Source organism: Meles meles, chromosome 17, assembly GCF_922984935.1.
Source record: "Meles meles chromosome 17, mMelMel3.1 paternal haplotype, whole genome shotgun sequence".
Lineage (NCBI taxonomy): Eukaryota > Metazoa > Chordata > Mammalia > Carnivora > Mustelidae > Meles > Meles meles.
In genome coordinates this window covers 24,928,228-24,946,045 of record NC_060082.1, presented here as the reverse complement: position 1 = coordinate 24,946,045, position 17,818 = coordinate 24,928,228, and the positions used below count along the sequence as shown (strand labels likewise).

Below are 17,818 nucleotides of genomic sequence, written 5' to 3'. Positions count from 1 at the left end.
CAATCCAAATATTCATCAACTGATTAATGGCTAAAAATAATGCGGCATATCCATGCACTGGAATATTTCTCACCCACAAAAAGGAAATAAGTACTGATACCCACATGGAGGGACCTTGGAAACAATATGCCAGGTGAAAGAAGTCAGCCACATAGTGTATGATTCCATTTGATAGGAAATATTCAAAATGGTCAAAACCAGAGAGACAGTAGATTAGTAGTTATCAGGAGCTGAGAGGAAAAGGCGGTGGTGCTGGAAGTGAATATTAACAGGTATGAGGTTTCTTTTGGGGTGATGGAATGTTCTGGAATTAGAGAGAGGTGATAATTGCACAACCTTGTGAATATCCTAAAAACCACTGAATCGTACACTTTATTTTTTAATTGTGCACTTTAAAGTAGAGAATTGTATGATATGTGAATTTCATTTCTATTTAAAAAAGGAAGACTCGGAAAAAAAAAGGGAAGACTCAGGCACCTCGGTGGCTCAGTGGCTTGGGCCTCTGCCTTCAGCTCGGATCATGATCTCGGGGTCCTAGGATGGAGTCCCGCATCGGGCTCTCTGCTTAGCAGGGGGCCTGCTTCCTTCTGTCTCTCTGCCTGCCTCTCTGCCTACTAGTGATCTCTGTCTGTCAAATAAATAAAATCTTAAAAAAAAAAAGAAGACTCAAGCAGAAATTTTAGTACAAAAAATACACAGTAACTAATATAGAGAGCTCAGTGTGTGAATTGAACAGATTAGACAAAGAGTAGAGAATTAGACAAAGAATACAGAATTAATGAACAGAAAGGTGGGTCAGAAAAAAATAGATCTACTGAAGCTTAGAGAGGTAAAAGGATGGGAAATACAAAAAAGAGCATAGAAGACTTATGGGATATTGTGAATGGGCCTAATATGCATACACGTGGAGTTCCAGAAGAAGGGAGTAGAGAGAATGGGTAGAAACAATATTTGGAGAGAAAATGGTGGTGAATTGTCCAAACTAGAGAAGGATCTCAAGTTGCAGGTTGAAGAAGCATTATGAACCCCATGTAGGGTAAACAAAAAAAGTTACATGTGAGCACATTATAGTAAAATTGTCTCTCTCTGACAGAGACAAATCTAAAACTTTAAGACAGCTAGAGATAGGGAAAAAAGGCATATTCCCTTCAAAGGAACAACAACAAGGTAGACAGCTGAGTTCTCAGTAGATAGTAGAAAACAGGACACAGTGGAATGAAAAGCTGAAAGAAATATCTTTCAAAAATGAAAGTGAACTAGAGATTTTTAGGCAAGAAAAAAGAGGAGACTTTATACCAGCAGCCCTGCACTAAAAGGAATACTAAACGGTATTCTTTATGCAGAAAGAAAATGATCCCAGATAGAAGCCTTGAGATGCAGGAAGAGAAACAGTGTCCACCTAAATGAATAGTGACTGTTAAAAAAAAAAAAAATTCATGTGAGGTGTTAAAAGCACATATAAAATGAACGAAAGTGGCAGCAATGGAGCCTATCTTTAGGTGGGAGTGGGGAAATAGGCTTAACAGTATTGTGCAAAAAGCGGTAAGAATATTAATTTATATATATATAGACTTCGGCAAGTCAGGCATATACATTGTAATTTAGTTAGGGTTACCAGTAGAGAAATAGCATCTCTACCAATCTAAGAGAGGGGGAAACTCAGTTAATAAGAAATGCCCCCCCAAAAAATGGCCCCCCAAAAGATAAGAATGATTATGGTAAAGGCAAAAGTGTTGGGACATGAACACAGTGGTGGCTTCCAGGGGTTAAGGGTGGAAGAGAGTTAGACTGTGGAAGGGGGCAGCATGAGAGAATTTTTTTGGTGGATGATGGAACTGTCCCGTGTCTTAACTGTGGTGGATTTCACCAAACACACATGCCAGAAGAGTGACTTTGTATTTTTAAATATGGAAGAGAAAAAGAAAATAATAAATAAGAGGAAAGGAGGCTATGGGGACAGAACAAATGGCATATAGCCGTTTGGTGGATTTGAAGGGATCGGCAATTAATTATAAGGGTGCATCGACTCCTGTAAAATTAAAAGGTAGATTGTCAAACAGATTTTTTTTTTTAAAGATTTTATTTATTTACTCGACAGAGAGAGATCACAGGTAGGCAGAGAGGCAGGCAGAGAGAGTGAGAGGGAAGCAGGCTCCCTTCAGAGCAGAGAGCTGGACGTGGGACTCGATCCCAGGACCCTGAGATCATGACCCAAGCCGAAGGCAGCAGCTTAAACCACTGAGCCACCCAGGCGCCCCTGTCAAACAGATTTTAAGTAAAACCAAAATGTATGTTGCTTATTAGAGAAGACACATGACTTAAGTATAAGTATATAGGAGGATTTAAAGCAGAATGATGGGAAAAGAAAGCTCAATAAGATCAGACGACTAGATTTTAATTAAAAAATTATTATTAGAGATAAAGGGAGACATTTTATAATAATTGGAGATTTAAAATTACCAGGAAGTAGTATATACTTAATAACATAACCTTAAAATACATTAAGTCAAAAACAGACTATTAAAAGAAGGAACAGACAAACATCAACCCTAATGGGAGATTTAATAATACACATGTCTTGATGAGTGATTAAACAATTAGACTAAAACTAAGTCAGTAAAGATGTAGAGAGTTGAAAACCAGTTAAACTGCCTCAATGGCATATGCGGGCACGGTGCCCAGCGGTAGGCAGACGCACGTTCTCTTCAAGCATACCTGGAGCATTTTGCAAAGCCTGAATCAAAGAGAAACATTGAAGCACCCGGTAAAAAATCCGAGCCAGGGATTGGAAATTGCCGATTTCCAAACTCTGGACATTCTCCTTCTAAGAGTTCAATGATTTTTCATCGGTACTGAGGTACTGGCAAGAGGGAAGGTGCCTTCTTCCAAGGATACAGGTTTGTTTTTTTTTTTAAGCGTCTGAGGACCAGGCCGGATGGGAGTGGCAGTGAGGACGCAGTGCTGACGAGGACGAAAGATCGCACACCCCTCCTCCGGATCAGAGGAGACTTGTCCCAACCCAGTCTCCACCCCACCCCAGGGACATGCGTTCTAGTCCTCTGCCAACGAAGAGCTCTACCTGTCTCCTAGGGTCGGCCTTAGGCAACTCTTGGGTCCAGCTCGGGCACCGGGAGTGCCAAGAAAATGGTCTCTCCACACTCGGACCTCAGGAGCCTTTTCTCCTCGCTCAATGGTGGGATCTGAGGCAACTCCAAACGCACTAAAACTACACAGATCCTTCAATGAACTGGCTTTGCTGCTGGGTTCCTCTTTCTCAAAGTATTTAATCAGCGATTTTCCCAGTGCCCCAGGCATTTCCTGTACGGGCGCTGCTGACTTTTACTTCCTACCAGGCCGCCCTCCTCTCTGCGTTCACGCTGCCAACTTTCAGATGAGCTCTATTAACTCGTGTTCTCCCAGCCTTTCCCCAGCCATCTGGGAGCCACGCAGGCCTTCTCCCCATCCCCCAGCTCCTGGAATTCCTTACTGTGGGAGGGCATATGTTTGCAAGCACCTTATCATTCTGCCTTTCTTCCCTCCCTCCCTCCTTCTTGCCCAGTTCCAAGCCATTGATTGTTTTTTTTCTCCAGCGTTCATTTTACAGTTGCTGAGAGATTTGTACTCTCATGTTGCCTGTTTGCCTTTGTGTCTTTTGTCCCCTGTGTCCTGGTCTACCCAGGGCACTACAGTTACCTAGATACCATTTCTATGCCTTTAGTGTCCTGCCTGGGAGATCTTCAGTATGACCTCAAGAAATGCTTTGGCCCTGGAGATCAGAGCCTGAAGACATTATCACACCTCCTGCTAACATCTTTATCCGGAAGAGTTAAAGGTGGAAATGTGCCAAGAAAAGGATCACAGTGGTGATTGAAGAAATGAAGCCTCAGACGTGGTTGCCTCTTCCCTTTTAAGGGATGTTGCTTTCAGTTTATTTTCTTAGTGTTCGAAGGGGCCCTTCTCAGAGATGGAAACAACCATAGAGGAACATTCAGGTTGTGACAAGTCTGTGCCGTCCGAGGTCCTAGGAGAGCAGGGGGCCTTCAGCTTCTTCCTGGCCCCCAGCCCCATCCCTGGCCCTGCCCCAGTCCAGTGGGATTCAGTCTTATCTGAATTATGTGTTTCCATGGCAAGAGGTTCGGTTCCTTGTAACAGAGCAGAGTGAGCATCCGAGGCAGGTAGGAGCTGAATCCAGAGTTGATTGTCATGCCAGAGAATGGATTTTCTCCCAGGGCCACTAGTGCTACCGTGGTTATTAAGTCTGGCAAGTCATATGTTTCAGAACTTTTGGAAAAGCCTTAAGGAAATGGGCTTTCAGAAACAAGTGCCCTAGAGAAGAAAGCCCCTGGATTTCATTAAACCAGAACTTGGTAATGGGCAGTCTTTGATTTTTCTGACCTAGGCAGTAGGGAGCTCCTACCTTTGGACATTTGATTTATGATACCCTTTGAATGAAGTCCCAGTTGTGCAGATGAGAAGGATTTTTTTCTGTTTAATCTTCCTGAAGGGATAGAAAGTAATTCTATCCTCCTTATTTTCCTTCTACATTACCTCCCTCCACTCCCAATTTCCTCCTTTCTGCTAAATACCTACTCCCTCCTCCTTGGGAAAACTGCATATTTCTTAAGGAGTCATTGTTACTTTGGTTCTTACTGAAACTGAGGAGGAGAATGGATTGCATGGCAGGGGACATAGGGAAAAGCAAAGATTCTTCTTCCCTGTGGGCCCTTCCATCCGAGGGAGTTAGCTACAGTCCTGCCTGGCGACCTTCTGGGACCTTCCCAGTTCCACCTAACACGATCTTTAACATATTGTGAGGGCCCAGAAGGAGGAGCACAGTGTGGTGGAGAGAGCACTCAGGTGGGTGTTAGAGAGGCCTGGATTCTAATACCATAATACCAAACCATTACTGAATGTACTCGGTGCCACATTCTGTTTCAAGGACTTTCCATGGAGTATTATCTTATTACTAATCCTATTTTGCAGATGTGGAAACTAAGATATGGAGCAGTTAAATAATTTACCCGAGGTCCTGTGATCAGGTAGCAGAAGCAGGAATCAAACCCTGCTCCATCCCGAGCCTGCATGTCTCTTCACCCACCTCCAGGACTGCAGTGGTCCCAGGCAGGGTGCTGAAGAGCTGCATGACCCTAGAAAAGTCATTTCACCTTTTGTGGCTCATCTGTGAATTGTGACCTGAGGGAGTTTATGTGGGCAACTTCTGATGGAGTTTCCACTTTGAATAATTTATATGCAGAAAAGGAAACTATGTTATTTTATTCTGGTGGTTAGGTGAAAACACAATGTTTAAGTCTTAAACTAAAATTTGATCTAATTGATTCAACAACTGATTACTTCACAGTTCCTGTGTGCAAAGCTGCGGGCTGGGCACTGTGGGAGACAGAAGGGGGCTTTAAAAGTTATAATCTGGGGTGCCTAGGTGGCTCAGTCAGTCAAGTTCAGCTCAGGTCATGATGTCAGTGTCCTGGGATCGAGCCCTACATTGGGCTCCCTGCTCCATGGGGAGTCTGCTTCTCCCTCTGCCCTTCCTCCTACTCATTCTCTTGATCTCTCTCTCTCTCTCTCAAATAATAAATAAAATTAGAAAAAATAAAAGTTATAATCTATTCTGTTGTTTAGGCTAAGAAATTCAGATAATTAAACAAGAATCTCATTGAGAAACCTGTTGCATTAGAAGGTGAATTCCAAGACAGGTATTTTGGGTCTCAGACTGCATCCGGTTTTGGACATTTTCTTTTAAGTTAGGACTCCTGTCACCGGGAGCGCTTAACTACACCCATTCACTTCTGAGCTACTGGTGAGATTAGTTTTTACAGTGCTGACAAGCTCAAGAGGCTCTTTAAAAGTGAAACGTGTCTGCTTGGGGAGTCGCTGATACTGAAGCAATGTCATTATAACCTGCAATTTCTATCCTCATTTAGAAAGGCAAATTCAAAGGAAAAGGATATGTTGTAGAATACTTAGATTTTTTTGAAGTCGGATTTCTGTTTCTGGCATGCTGGGTTCCCCATCTAACTTGCTCTGGGGTTAGGTTAAAGTGCAGAATCCTCATAGATGAAATAGAAGGAAAAAAAAAATGGACCTCAAATGGAAAACTAGCTTGAGACATTCCCTTTCTAGTAAGGCCTTTGAGCCCAAAAGAATTGTGTTCTGATGGGCTTGGACATCAGGGTAATGTTGATCTTTCTCAGTGGCTTATAAATGTTAAACTCTTCCGTGTTCTGCTGTATTCCCAGTCAGGCCACAAGTGCTTGACACATAATAGGCATTCCGTAAATATTTGCCAACAGACTCCTTCTTGCTCACTCCTTGAAACCCAGCATTTCCCCCTTGCCAAGATCTAGGAGTTCAACCTGCTTCCAAACATCTGATTCCCCACCTTGAGAACACAAGTCATTGAGCGTCTTTGTTGGTGGGCTCTAGTCTCTAGCCCACTATTTTCTTTATTAATTCCACAACTTCGGCATACCCAGCCTTTTTAAACCTGTGCATAAAGATTCATTAATGGGTTATAAAATGAACCTAGTGAGTTATGACTAATATTAAAAAAAATAGAAGAGAAGAGAAAAGAATAGGAAATAGCAGAATGCAGTGTGCCTAATAAGTACTTTTATTGTAGACACACCATAATATGTTGGATTGCAGTTCGAAAAATATGTGATTCTGTAATCCCAGTCTCCCCTGTCTTTAGAAGGTAAAAGCACTTTAGGTGTCGCTCTCACGGCAGCCCCCGCCCACCTCTGTGTAAAAAGTCTTGCAATTCAGTATATTTGTATTTTACCACTGGCCTGGGCTCCCCAGAGTATGAGGTCGTAACTGGAGCACAGCCTTGCTAGAACCATCACGGGGTACCCTAATGCATGCACGCCGACTAGAGACAGTCCCTCTTCATATACACGAGCTGTGTAGCGGAGGGGACATGGAGAAGTGGTGTCTGAGCTCTGGCCTCCAGGATCGCCACCCGCGCACCCCCCGCGACTTCTGATGGGCCGAGGTGGGCTGGGGAAGGGCCAGACATGGAGTCTGCCATCCCGGAGCACGGGCCCTGCCGCCAAACACCCACTCCTTTTCCTCCTGTCCTCCCCACCAAAAAGCATTGCAGGCAGAGCGCCAGCTCATGAAACGGGGCCTCTTTGAAGTGCCGAATGAGTGTCCCTGCAGCTGTCACTCTACATCGTGGCGCTTCTCCTGCCAGAGCTTCATAGAGGCTTTGCATCCCTTTCCTCAGAAAGCTGTACGTGTAAATTCCATTTTATTTTATTTTATTATTATTTTTAAATTTTATTTATTTATTTGAGAGAGAGAAGTAGGGAGAATGAACCCAAGCAGGGGGAGAGGCAGGCAGAGGGAGAGAGAAGCAGACTCCCCACCAAGCAGGATGCCCGATGTGGGGCTCGGTCCCAGGACCCCAGGACCATGACCTGAGCCGAAGACAGATGCCCAACCGACTGAGCCACCCAGGCGCCCCGCAAATTCAGTTTTCAACTGGATTTTTTAAAACAATTGATCTCAGGAGTGTCTTTGGGGCTGGGGGGTGCTGGCGCTGGTGGAGGGAGACACATGCCCTTGAAAATTGGATTCTTTTTTGGAAAACTGCCGGCACGGGCTCATCGGCAGGGAACTAAACGAACCACTGTTTCTACCTGCTGACAGGCTAAGCCTTGAGACGGCGCTGAGATTAGCTCTCACCACATGGCGGAGGTGCGCCTTCCTCTCTTCTTCCTTTCATACGGACGGGGTCATTTTGTGCCTGTCAAATAATACAGCTTTGTAGTACAAATGCCTGTAAACAACAGCCCACCCACCCCACTAGTGCTGAGCAAAAGCACCAGAGGATAAATTAAAAGGTGGTCTCCCCGATGAAGGCTGGGTTTAAAACCTTTTCATAATCCGTGTTCTTTGAGAAATGCCGATAGACGAACCCATGAACCCATCTGAGCTCTGGAGATGGAGCCATCCAGAGAACACGGGCAGCCCAGTACCCGGTGGCCTAGACCACATGGCCTCTTGCATTTCAGCCGCTCTGGTCTTCCTCTGCGGGCGGAGGCTTTCGCAGGTTACGGTCCGGGGGAAACAAGGCTGTGCGTTTTCATTTCTGTCGTTCAGTGCTGCTATCTGTTGGGAAAGGAGGGTTCCCTGCCCATTTGGTAAACGCACAGCTGGCAAGAGCTGTAGCAATCTCCCTGCGAGCAGGCCCGCCCCAGCGGCCGGCTGGTGGAGTGTCCCCCCCCACTCTCCCCCACCTTTCCCAACCTACCCCCTACCCCCCTACCCCCCCAAATACACTCTGGCCACACGGTTGTGGGAGCTTCAAAATAAAAGATCCCCGCCTGTCCCAGAGACCCGGCATTGTTCACTGTGCCACATCTCTATTCTAAATTTAGGCATCTTTTTTTTTTTCCAGGCAAAGATTACTATGCAAACATTTAAGAGAAAAAAAACTTTGCCCAAAGTAATTTTTTCCCTCGACTTCTATTTGGTTTCCTGCAATGTTTAGATGACTCATTCTCTTCCAAGAAATTTTAAAGAAAAGAGATGCAGGCTGTGTGATAGCTACAAAGACTGCTCTGTAAATTCTTATTCCTCCCTGCCTAGAAAACCCATTGCATTTTTTTTTTTTAAAGCGGGGAACGGAAAGGCCCTGCAGACTTCATTGTCATGTACTCGGCCTCTTCAGGTTTTGTTGTTCCCGGGATTAAATGTCCCTTTTGTGTTTGGGTGGGGCCCCCTTGTAGCTTCCCAGCTCCAACAGCCCTTCCTGGCTTGCTGGGGCCACGCTTGCCCCCAGAGGCACACAGTTAAGGTTTGTGAAACAGAGAACGGTGGCCTTTTAGCATCCTCGAGAGGAGAGGGAGGCACTGGCCGGTTCCTGCCTCTCTCCTGCTGGCTCCGTTGTTCCTATTTGCTGGGGGCTTGGTGGGGCCACTGTAGCTGGGAGAGCTTCACGTGTGTTCCCGGCCCAGCCCTCAGCCACAGGGAGCCGTAAGTCAGAATCGCTTCAGCAGCCTGTTCAAATAAACAGGGATAATAGTTGAGTCGGTCCTTTTCCAACTAATCGGTACACGAAAGGAAACATCTGCCTGGGCTTAATTGCTTTTTTATTGGTTATGCTTTTTCTCCTTCTCCCTTCCCCTCGCCCCCCCCTCCCCCTGTGGCTAAGTTATTTAAGTCCTGGGTAAGCAACAGGGTAGAGGAATGGAAGCCTTCTTCCAGAACCTCTACCATTTAAACACAACAAGGTGGTAAGGGAGGATGGGAGGCTGGCGGGGGAGTTGGGACCTGGAGGTGGGAGGGTAGGGTGTTTGGAGGGCAGGGCATTTGGAAGTGATACTCGTGGTCACTTCCTAGCCTCGTTGCTGACTCTGGGGCTGGCTGGTGAGTCATTTTGCCTCACTTCACCTCCTTGGATCTCTCTGCTTCAGTGGACCTCAGCTCCTCCCCCCCATGATGGGAGGGAGAAGCCCGTATGTGAGAGTCTAGATGAAAGGCATTTCCTCTTGTGGCTCTTCCAGTAGTTGAGGGCATTGAATGAGAGACATTTGGGAATGGTAAATTTAAGACTGGCAAGCTAGCCTGAAGCCATCCATTTTGTAGAGCATCTTGGTCCCCAAGGAGAACTTGCTCATTATCTTCTGCTTTGGGAAGTGAAGCTGACCAGCCGTATGCAGAAGCAGGTAGAGGGTGCATGTAATGCGGACTCAAGAAGCCAGGCAAAATATCATGAAGGATCCTGGAATGGCAGAGGTTAGGAGGGGCCTTGGAATACGCTAGCCTTTCATGTTATGGACAAGAAAACAGATGCCCAGAGAGAAGAATCGATCACATTGTTCAAAGTTATCTTCTTGATCGTGGAGGAGCCAAGAATAGGAAACTCATGTGATTGCTTCTTCAAGGCTCCTCCCGCCCACTTCCACCCCACCAGGTGTAAAGAGTCTGTCTCTGCACAACAGAGGTCACGCAGATGTTGTGTTCCATAATTTTCATTGGTACGGTTTTTCTCAAGGGCAGTTTAATGGCATGAATGAATAGTCTTTGACTCAGCAATGTGACTTCTGGGACAAAATGATGAAAGGTGTGTGCATAGGTGAGGCAGCAAATAATTTAATAGAGTGTGTTTTATCATAAAAATTTGTAAGCAAAATGGATGTCCAAGAATAGGAGCTGTGGCAATATCATCTTCTAGAATGTTCTAGAAGAAGGATATGGGGGGAACTGTTCACAAACATTTGTTTGAGTAAGTTACAATGTGTATAATGCAACCCCGATTTCATGAAAATCGTATGGAAGAAACTAGAAAAACAGATAAAGTCTCAAGTGGTGGTTTCTTAGTGGTGGGAATTAAAAGTTGCTTTTCCTTTTTGCATGTTTTCTTGAGTTTTGGTGTTTTTGTTTTGTTTTTCTTTTTCCAGTTTTCTTATTAATTACAATAAACATATATTCCTTTTAGAATCGGAGAAAATAGTTTTAAAGTCATACATCTTGAATAAAGCAAGATTGCAAATGATTATGCTTCTGACATGCAAGACCTCTTTCTTTCTTCCCCTGGGAGTGGAGCCACACCAGGGGTAGTATCTACCTTCTGTTAGAAGGGCATTGTTGGTATCTAATGGATAGGAAAGAACTAGAAGGAGCTGGCAGAAGATAAAAAGAGGGCTTCCCCTCTCAATGACCCAATGATGCCAATCAGTTTTATCCCCTGCTCTCTTGGGCTCGGCATAGAACGCTTGGTACAGAAGGCATGGCTCTTTTCTCCGTGCTTCTTCATCCTTCTTTATTTCTACTATTCCGTCTGTGTCGTTAGATGCCCGAGAACCACTGCTGCTGAGTACTGACAGGTTGGAGACCCCTTCACATGTATTATCCGAATATGGTACCATTAGCTGATCTCCAAAGCAGTTATTACTGGGGTACCACTGTGCTGGGTGTTTGGGGCAGAAATAAATCAAGTAAGACCTTTACTTCCATTCCTATTTGGTGAGGTGCTTTGGAGCCCTTGGATGTTTATGTCCTTCTTTCTGTGGCATCCTATTTCACATCTGACTTTCTTCCACAATTCTCAAGAAGGCTCAAGTTCAAGTGTCCCAGAAGGCTTACTCCGCCTAACAACAGTTGCTAGGTCAGATGTGGCTTTCAAGCCGGCTCTTTGGGGACCCACTGAAAAATCAAAGCCTACACCATTTGCCCTCCACACGATTGCCTTAACTAGGCTATAGAAGGGGTGCATTTCATTTTATTAAAACTCTTTGCGTAATCTGACCATAATTGGGTCTGATCGGAGTGGTTATCTGATTTGCTGGATTAAATAATGGGCCTTAATTGAGTCTGTGTTAGTTGTAGAGCCCATAATGCTGTTCTTGCCTTGTCGCCCTTCCCCCCCCCCCCCCCTTCTGGTTTCTAATTAACCTCTGTTCCTCTTGCCTTGCAGAGTAAAGAAGTCGGCCAGCAGCTCCAAGATGATCTGATGAAGGTCCTGAATGAGCTCTACTCGGTAAGTCAGATGGTGCCTGGCTCTTTAACAAGCAGGGGAAAGCAGCATTTGGCAGCCTGCGGCTGTGTTCCCATCAGCGGCAGCACGGAGCTGAGCTTGAGGACGGTGCATGGTCCCCACTGGGGGTGACTCCTCCCATTTCTTTTCCTCACACTCTTATTTTCAAATCCGAACAAGCCCAAAACTCTCAAAATGAGCTCCCTACTCAGCTGGGCAAACTAACCATGGCCTCGTCGGGCCATAATCGCTGAGACCTTCATCGGCACAACTGACCCCCGGTAGCATCAAGCCGGGGACCCCAAAGCTAATGGCGAGGAACACAGCCTGCGTCGGGCCATTAGTATGTGCCTGCCGGGAAGGATTCGTGTTCAGCGTTGCACATCAGTTCCTGGCTCCATCTACGTGTTTGCCACAAAAGCGGGTGCCCTAGAGGGCGGCCCAGGGTCTGAAATGCCCCTCATCGGAGGGGCTGATTCAGGCAGCGAGACCGGGTGTTGACTCCCTGGGTTTTTAAAAAGGCCTTTCAGGGCCCGCGTCTTCAGCGGGGCTGTGCCCAGCCTTTGTGTCATTGTCTAGGTTTGTACCATTCTGTCCTGGAGGTGAAATTGATTTCCTGTGTTTACTGTGTTTCCTGCCTTCCTTCCTTCCTTCCTCTCTCTCTCTCTCTCTCTCTTTCTTCCTTTCTTTCTTCACAGGAAGACAGGCAGTGGTGACATGCATCAGAGCCATTTGCGATCAGAGAATTCCATGTTCTTGATCCAAAAGCCTAGGTGTGGCTCTTTTGTCATGGCAACTGTTAAGCAAGAAAATGGGGGAGGGTAGTCATCAGACTGGCCTCCAGTGACGCTCAGCTTGTTTGGACTTCCTGCTCTGTGACTCTTCTGCTCTGAAGCCAAGCAGATAGATGGGACTCTCTGGTTCGACTCCCAAGTTCTTATTTCTTTCAAGTGCAGCTAAGGCTTTTTTAGAAAAATAGAAGCCTGTTGATGTGAATCATTTATAGACTAGATGCATTTTCCTGAGCCCTGTTGTCTTTTTAATGTTTTACGTCTGCATTTTATTTTTAGAGCATCTTCTAGGCACCAAGAAGAGCTATTACTCCCTTTTCCTGGCAAAGAATTCACCAAGATAGAATATAACACATGAAGTCATTACATGAATCCTTTTATTTGCTCGTAAGCGTCATGGGCCTCTGCTGTTTGCTCTTTCTGCGGAGGAGGAGGATGGATAGCCAGCAAACCCCAAACCAGCTCAAACCCAGGTTGCCACTTCTGCAGTGGGACTAGAGGGAGTCACGAAAGAACAGCGCCCAGGGACCTGTTAGCTCTGCCTCGAGTCCGAGATCTCCTAATACGCTATGATTTTTAAAAAAGAAATAAGGGAAGGGGTACAGTTCGTGCAGGAATGAAGAAGAAAACTGTGGAACTTGTTGCTCTGGTTTGAAGAGGCTAAACTGGCGAGTTGGACTGCAGTCTTCACGCAGTCCAACATTGGCCAGTGCTTCCGTGTTGACGCAGAGCACGGAATCTTCCTGCTGGCTGAGAATCGGCCGGGCATGGAGTCCCCTGCCAGGAGGGGAATCGGTATACACTCTTTTTATTTTTATTTTATTTTATTGTCGTGTAGTTGACACACAGTGTTACGGTGGTTTCAGGCGTACAACACAGTAATGCAACAAGTGCTCACGAGTGCGCCTACCGTTCGTTCGATACAATTCTCTTATGATACCACTGACTATGTTTCCTGTGCTGTATCTTTTATCTCTGGATACACACTCATTTAATTTGTCCAAGGCCAAAATACAAATTTGACTCAGGTCTCCACATACTTCGTGTATCTACAGTCACACTTCCTAAAATATCCGACCGTAGTTAAGGGTCAAGTGAGTTTTCAGATTCTGTAGGCCATTAGAAAGTTTAGAGGACAGAATTGAGTTGTTTTTTCTGTAGGGTGAGATGAGTGTAGGACTGGCTTCAGGAAGGCACCATGGCATTAGGGTCTCTGACTGTCCCAATTTGCCTAGAACTGAAGGGTTTTGGGGGCATGAGACTTTGAGTGCTACACTTAGGAGAGCCCTTTGGTAAGCAAGGACAGTTGGTCACTCAACATTTGACAGTGGTTTCAATAAGGAAGAACTTGGCAGTCATATAATAGTGGCTTTGGGAAGCTACTTGCTGAATGTTCTCCTTCTCTCTCTCTCAGAGGAGTTAAGAAGAGAACAAGGGAGACCTTTTTATAGAGAGTTCTCACCGTATTTGCTTTTTGGGAAGGCAAGAGGACCTTTTGCTTCAGTGACCCCCATGGGCAGTGGAAGTTATTCGTGGGCATGGGATAAAGGAAACCAAGGATATAAAGAACCCACCATGTTTAGTGCTCTCCTTAACTTGTATCTCCCCTAATGCTCAAAATATTTCTTTTTGGGAGACTGATTACCCAAGGGTTGATAATTTAAGTACTCTTGAATCTTGATGATCCAAGGGACAGAGTCTTGGTGTTCCCAAATAAGGATGCCTTTGGGCAGGAGGCCCAGATTCATACCATAAGTGGCCAGCTGCCCCTCTGTACCTTCCTCTTTTCTGCCTGAAGGACGTTTGAATTTCCTGACTTGGCATTCTGTGCCAGGGGCTGCTTCCCACAGCTGCCATTCAGAGAGCAACCCTAGTGAGCATTCTCCTCCCTTGTGTTCCCCCCATATTGAGCTGGCTAGTTCGTAGGCTATGGTCATGAGTGGTTTTCATTTTCTAACTTGTGACCCAGGGATGCCTTTGGGGTTGGAGCATACTGCTTCCCGAAGAACTCTGGAATTCTCTGCCTCAGTTGTACTCAGAGTTTGTATCTGAAAAAGCCCAGCAATACCCAAAGGAAGGAGGGTCTGTGGGGGCACAGAAGCCACATGGATTGGCTAAGTAGGAAAAGTCAAGTAAGCCCTAGAATTAAGAAAGGAAGAAGAGGTGTTGTAATGCTGGGGTGTGGTTGCCCTAGAAGTTTCATGCTTCTGTACTCCTCTTGAATATATGGCTGCTTGATTTGGTGCAGCAGCTGTCTGCTGGCCGAGCTGCTGCAGACTGGTACTTAGCACCTGCTCCCTAGAGACAGTGTCAGTGAATAGACAGCCAGCTCTTTGCTTGCCTGTTTGTCTCCAGTACTAGGCACTAGAGATACAGAGACAAATAGATGTCCCTGAACTCAAGGCATTTAGTTTTAAGAGAAGAGACAGAAAAGTAAAGCAACAAGTAAGTATGAGGTGATGACTTTACATGAAATCAGGCTTCTTAGAGAGAGATTTGAGTTGAATCTTAATTGCCAAGAGCTCTTTTATTGTTCTCCAGATGTTCCTTTTTGGTTGTATTCTGTTCTTGTTTCATGGCACGATGGCTTTTTGTTTTTCATTGACCTCTCTGGGGATATTATTGATTGCTTTTGAAGTTTTCTTCTTTCTGTATACTTTCCGTTCTCTCCTAATTGCTTGTTTTGATCTTGGCCTTTCATATTAGATATTTTCCTTAAATTTTTGGTACTCCTTAGCTGCCTTTTCTTACTCTAAAGTGTGGCATTGAAAAGCCGGTTGAAAGATCTCTGCTGTCTGTGGTTTTTACTGTAGGGTGATCTGACTGCTGTTTCCTTGGGGAAGCCCTGATAATCACTAGTTATAGGTCTTTTATCTTGGACAGTCAGATTCCCCAGACAAGGCTCTTTTGACTTCCTGCCTGCGTCTGGGGCCTGAGTTGTGTAAGAGGCCAGGGCCATCACAATGTTCAGTATAGAATTTTCTGTTGATCTTCCTGTTTTAAGTTCAGTACCCCTACTCTCAGCTGAGCCTGGTGTCCCCAGTGCATAGGCCCTCTATAAGAGAGTGTGCCTCTAGTCCTCCCTGGAGTGGGAGAGGATGGGATCTGGTAGTCCAGCAATTCTAGGCTTTCAGTAGTTTCTCTTGTTTTAACTCCATCTTCATCCCACTGCCACCGGTTCCTCTTAGGGCTTCAGTGATGTAAGTCTGCTTGCTTCTTGGCTCTGCCTTCATTTGGTTTAGGGTTTGGTGGATCATTCACTACTTGCCTCCCTGCTTTTTATGTGCTGTTTTCATTCTTTTTGTTTTACTCAGTTTAGATCTAAGAAATAATAATAAAAACTCTTTTCTGTTATTTTAATGTGGCTTGGAGAGAGAGCAGGGCTAATGGCATAAATTAAGATTTTGTTTTTTGAAGTAAAGTGAATTCTCTTTGTCTAACTGAGAATTTAGACTTCTGAGTTTTCCCCCTAGTTTATATTTGCCCCTCTCTCTCTCTCTCTATGTATATATATATATACACACACACATATATATGTATATATGTATATTTCTCCAAGTTCTATCTTGACTTCCTGATTTTTCCCAGTTGTTTTGGCATGACTTATTTAAGCTTTGACCCCTAGGTACTTCAGTTTTTCCTTGAGTTGAAGGATACTAGCTATACTTCTTCCATATTTCCACAGAGGACAGATTTGGTGTCATTAAGTCAAAGTCATTCAGGCAACCACATTGATTGTAAAATTGTCAACTGTGGACATGACACCTTTCCCAACTGTGGAGAAGAGAAGAAGACAAAAAGAGGAAGTGGTGCTTACCTTTAGGAACTCAGTTTCCTAGACTAGGTGGTGTTTTACTCTTTTACAGAGAGTTCTTTAGTGGAATGGAGCAATATAAATCACTAAGTTTTATCACTTCATTGTTGTCTTCTTGGCATTATTCCTTTGAGTCCTTTTTTGACTCATTCATTCATAGTGTTTCTTGTATCATTGTGAAATGGAAAATCACTTTCTTAAAAATCACTTTTACAACTATTCATTCAAGCTTTTGAATCATATTCAGGTAAAAAGAAAGAAAAAGTAGTCTACCTTTACATGCCTCTTCCTCACTTCCTAGTCACTCTGGAATCTGGGGGACTGTTTGAATTACTTAGAAAGGTTTTTAATGCTACCAGTTACTAAATATCATTTCACCAGTATAGAGAGTGTACAGAGTTGATCTTATACTTATGGGAAATGATGTCAGGTTGAAAATAAGGTGAAGCAGATTTTAAAAGTTCTGGATCCAAAATGAGACATTTAAACTGTAATGAACTTTGATTTTGTCAATGTCTTGATATTCTTTATTCTTTCCACCACTTCTCGCTGATCCTAAGGGATTAGTACACCCATAAGGTCCATCAGGATTTCTCAACCTCAGTACCGTGGATGTTTTGGGCAGACAGTTTTGTGGTGGGGTGTCCCGTACCCTGGGTGGTTAGCAGCCTCCCTGGACTCTGTCCCCCAGATGCCAATAGCAAGCTCCCAAGTTGTGACAATCCAAAATGTCTCCAGGGGGCGCCAGGATGGCTCAGTGGGCTAAAGCCTCTGCCTTCCGCTCAGGTCATGGTCTCGGGGTCCTGGGGTCGAGCCCCACATCTGGGCTCTCTGCTCAGCAGGGAGCCTGCTTCCCCCACCTCTTGCTCTGCCTGCCTCTCTGCCTACTTGTGATCTCTCTGTGTTAAATAAATAAAAATCTTTATTAAAAAAACAATGTCTCCAGATTAGCCCCCCACTTAGGACCACTTCTCTGACACGAAGCCCTAATAAAACCAGCTCCTCTTTTCAAACCAGTCTTGACTAAACCTAACCTTTCCTCCCAGCTAACCCAGCTCTGGTCGTGTTCAGAGGAAGACACTGGTGCCTCGTGGCTCAGAATGTGGACTTTGTGGTCTGACAGACCTGAGTTTGAATCCTGATTCTGCATGTATGAGTGGTGTGACATTGGGTGGGATAGTTTAATCTCTTTGTGCCTCAGCCATCGTTAAAAGTGGAAATAATCACATGTCTTTTATGGAGGAATTGTGAGGTTCAGTGAGACGACTCACATAAAGCCTCTGACACGCAGCACATACTACGGAAGCGGTGGATATCATTATCAGTATTATGCCCTTACTCCCCTGTTCCTCGGTCTGCACCCTGCGCCCTCACACATTCACCCGGCTCCCACACTCTTTCTCCCTCTCAAAGAGATCACGCGGCATCAAAATATCAGCACTCTCGAACTTGAGCTCGCTTAGTTGTAATCGGCATTTTTAATTCCCAGAAAGAAGCCAGAGGCTCCCTGTGTAGAAACAGAGAGCTCCAGCAGGGACGAGCGGGCACCTTGTGGCTGGACGTCCCTTTGGGAGGAAGCACGCATGAGTGCTAGGCTTCCCCGCCTCCTCTGGAAGAAAAGAGATTGGACCCCCAGACAGTGGCTTTGGTGGGAAATGTGAAAATTGTTCTTTTCTCCTTTAATACTACTTCCTTCCTTTGGCTACTCTA

The 17,818-nt window shown here is 45.0% G+C and overlaps 1 protein-coding gene across 9 annotated transcripts in view; it reads left to right on the top strand.

Annotated features, from left to right (window-relative positions):
• SRGAP2 (SLIT-ROBO Rho GTPase activating protein 2) overlaps positions 1-17,818 on the top strand; it is a 228,253-nt gene that overhangs the window by 141,789 nt on the left and 68,646 nt on the right. For all 9 annotated transcript variants that reach the window (XM_045982176.1, XM_045982174.1, XM_045982175.1 and 6 more), the window contains one exon: positions 11,444-11,506. In XM_045982176.1, coding sequence (XP_045838132.1) covers positions 11,444-11,506 — 63 coding nt within the window. The remainder of the gene's footprint in view (positions 1-11,443; positions 11,507-17,818) is intronic.